At 28.5% G+C, this 2,127-nt stretch overlaps 1 protein-coding gene across 1 annotated transcript; it reads right to left on the bottom strand.

Annotated features, from left to right (window-relative positions):
• Window positions 1–552: 552 nt before the first annotated feature.
• LOC11442297 (uncharacterized) lies at window positions 553–1,808 on the bottom strand. The gene is made up of 2 exons (XM_003615052.3): window positions 1,485–1,808; window positions 553–1,310 (listed from the first exon to the last, which is right to left on the bottom strand). The coding sequence occupies exons 1-2, from the start codon at window positions 1,710–1,712 to the stop codon at window positions 897–899; spliced, it is 642 nt and encodes a 213-aa protein (XP_003615100.1). The 5' UTR covers window positions 1,713–1,808; the 3' UTR covers window positions 553–896.
• Between the last annotated feature and the right edge of the window lie 319 nt (window positions 1,809–2,127).

Below are 2,127 nucleotides of genomic sequence, written 5' to 3'. Positions count from 1 at the left end.
ATATTTTTTTATCTTCATTTGCGTTCATTAATTATAAGTCTTTTCTCAACTTTGCGGTGAAGTGATCATCTTGGTCTTTAGAAATACTACTAGTACATAGATTGGCTAATTTTAAACGTAAGGATTACCATAATCACACTCTCAACATTTTTCTTCAAATTTTGGGAACATAGTTTTGTAGTATTTACATTTGATTATACTGTCATATCAATATGAGTAGATACTGCAGTAGTACCATACTACAGAAACATTAATTTTCTCAGTATTTTTTTAAAATAGTTTTCTTAATATTTTATTGATAGTTTTTTCTAGCTAAAACTCTCATTTAGTGTCTTTAATTTGACATGAAAATCATTTAACTTTATTCTATTGTAGGACAGGGAACAAAATGAATGAGAATTAGTATATGTTTTTTATTAACATGTGTTGCATCTAATTTTTCCACAGACTAGCTATTATAATATATATATTTCACAAGAAATTTATTTATATATTACATATTAAAGAAAACTTAATTAGTTTACGAGATTGAAGATAAAGTACCCTGCAGCATATTGAAACTTTGTTCACACTATACTGGAAAATAAAATCATAGTAGTATAGTACAAAACATTTCCTTACAACTTTAAGAAACATACTACTGAGTTAAGAACATACATAAATTTAGGATGAACAAGAACTACACTCTTATATATACATAAATTTGATGATTATGATACACAAGGTTAGTTTCTAATAAGTCACACATTGACATTCTACCAGTCAAATTACAACTCCTTAGAGGTAGATTAAACACTACCCTTTTGTTTTAAATATATAATAATAATAATCTAAAAATATAAAATAAAAATCACATAGACTTATTTATTGGACCAATTAGAAGTGATTGTTCTTGATTATGTCAAGAAACTAAACCTTGTTCTCTTCAAAAATTTGGAAGGGTTCTGATCTGGTGGTGGATGCATGAATTTGCAATTAGGACAAGAAGGAGATGATTTGCAAAGCATTACCAACATGTGACACTTCATACAAACTGTTGCAATCATTTCTTTGTAATCATCACCATTTGATGATGATGATGATAACCATGATGAAGAATCCTTTTTATTCTTGCTAATTGATTCATTCACTAGATTATTCTTCTTTTCATAATAACTTTCTTCTTTTTTCTTCAATGTTTCACATGTCAAATTAAGCTCAAGGTCTAAGCTTAAATGACCAAGAGATGATTTTTCAGGTAAAGGGTACTCTCTTTTTGATTCTTGTGTTTTCATATTCATCTTTGTGTTACACAATTGTATTTGTCCTGACTGCATGAGAAAAATTGAATATGTATTAATTAAATTACTTCATAAGAACATAATTGCTACCTCGGTTCTAATTTATTTTGAATAAGTCAAAATGAAATATATTAACCTGAACTCTAATTAAAAATTAGAGTGCGAAAATGTGCTTATAAAAAGGGAGTGAGATATATTATATACCTGAACAGTGAGGTATTGTTGCCATTTATCTGAAGGCAAAGGTGTTTTGAGGTGAAGTTCAATATCAAAGATGGATTTTCTTTTCCCAAGATCATGTGTAAGATCCTTAAAGAATTCTTGATCAGAAAGTGGTGATTCTTCCCATTTTCTCTTCTTTTGTGGACCATCAAAATCTGTAGAAGATTCTTTTTTTGGACTCATGGCTAGTGCTTTGTGAAGTGAGACCATATTCAAATAAACAAGAGTGGTTTTCTCAATTTCTCTCCAGTAGTTGTGTGCAAAGTGTTTGATGTGTTTTAGGTGGTTATATAGTAGTTGAAATATTTTAAGACATGAAAGGTCGAAATTGGTGTTGGTCTTTGGTTATTTATTACTATGACGTGTTGTCCAAGTGGCTAATGTTTCATAGTACACAAACTCATGCACTACACTAAGCTTCTTTATATCGATTAGCCCCTATGGCTGTATGCAATTTTTACTTGAATATATATAAGCTTGAATAAAGTCGTTGAACTTAAATATAAGTAAATTTTAATAAACTAATTTCATTATTCTAAATACCTGATAGGGTTGTTTGATCAATATAATTATATCTTTCATGACATAAATAAAAAAAACATTATATTCTTTTTTCTTTTGAAGG

The sequence above is a fragment of the Medicago truncatula genome, chromosome 5 (assembly GCF_003473485.1).
Source record: "Medicago truncatula cultivar Jemalong A17 chromosome 5, MtrunA17r5.0-ANR, whole genome shotgun sequence".
Lineage (NCBI taxonomy): Eukaryota > Viridiplantae > Streptophyta > Magnoliopsida > Fabales > Fabaceae > Medicago > Medicago truncatula.
Note: the sequence above shows the minus strand (reverse complement) of the source record. Positions and strands in the feature narration are given on the sequence as shown.